Source organism: Penaeus monodon, chromosome 30 (genome assembly GCF_015228065.2).
Source record: "Penaeus monodon isolate SGIC_2016 chromosome 30, NSTDA_Pmon_1, whole genome shotgun sequence".
NCBI lineage: Eukaryota > Metazoa > Arthropoda > Malacostraca > Decapoda > Penaeidae > Penaeus > Penaeus monodon.
The window spans coordinates 31152796-31153293 of NC_051415.1; the positions used below are offsets into that span (position 1 = coordinate 31152796).

Consider the following 498-nt stretch of genomic DNA (forward strand, 5'->3'; position numbering starts at 1 on the left):
AATAAGTGTATAGAATTGGTTGAAAACACGAATTTACAAAGTCGGAAGATGTTTAAAGAATAGCAAAAGTTGTATATGAAATAGCAACAACAGAAGTAATGGTAACGATTGCATGAACACATCAATAGCAATAATGACTAATCACAATATTATTCATTCTGTAATCATGCATCCTCCTACCCTCGAACGACCCCGGAGCCCACATGAAGTAGCCCTCCTGTGTGTCGGCGATCGTGTGGTCGTGCGAGGGCGCCGTTCCATGCGGGTACGTAGCTTCCACGGCGGCGATCCTCGACCACATGTAGCTGGCGTCGTTATCGCTGATATCCTGCCATCCTCCGAGGTTTTGCTCGAAGTCCGTGGTGCCGCAGGATGTCTCGTCGTCTCCGCTGGGGCAATCGGCGTGGAAGTCGCAGACCTGGAGGACGCGCAGGAGAGGTTTCCGGGAGGTGGAAAGGCTAGTATTAGTTTTGGTGAGCATGTCCAAACATATACAAT

The 498-nt window shown here is 49.0% G+C and overlaps 1 protein-coding gene across 1 annotated transcript in view; it reads right to left on the bottom strand.

Moving 5' to 3' along the window:
* The window catches only part of LOC119592412 (MAM and LDL-receptor class A domain-containing protein 2-like), a gene marked incomplete at its 3' end in the record, with an annotated part of 16276 nt that extends 15795 nt beyond the window's left edge, over positions 1–481 (bottom strand). Inside the window, 1 exon segment of the mRNA XM_037941233.1 lies at positions 181–481. Coding sequence (XP_037797161.1) covers positions 181–481 — 301 coding nt within the window.
* Between the last annotated feature and the right edge of the window lie 17 nt (positions 482–498).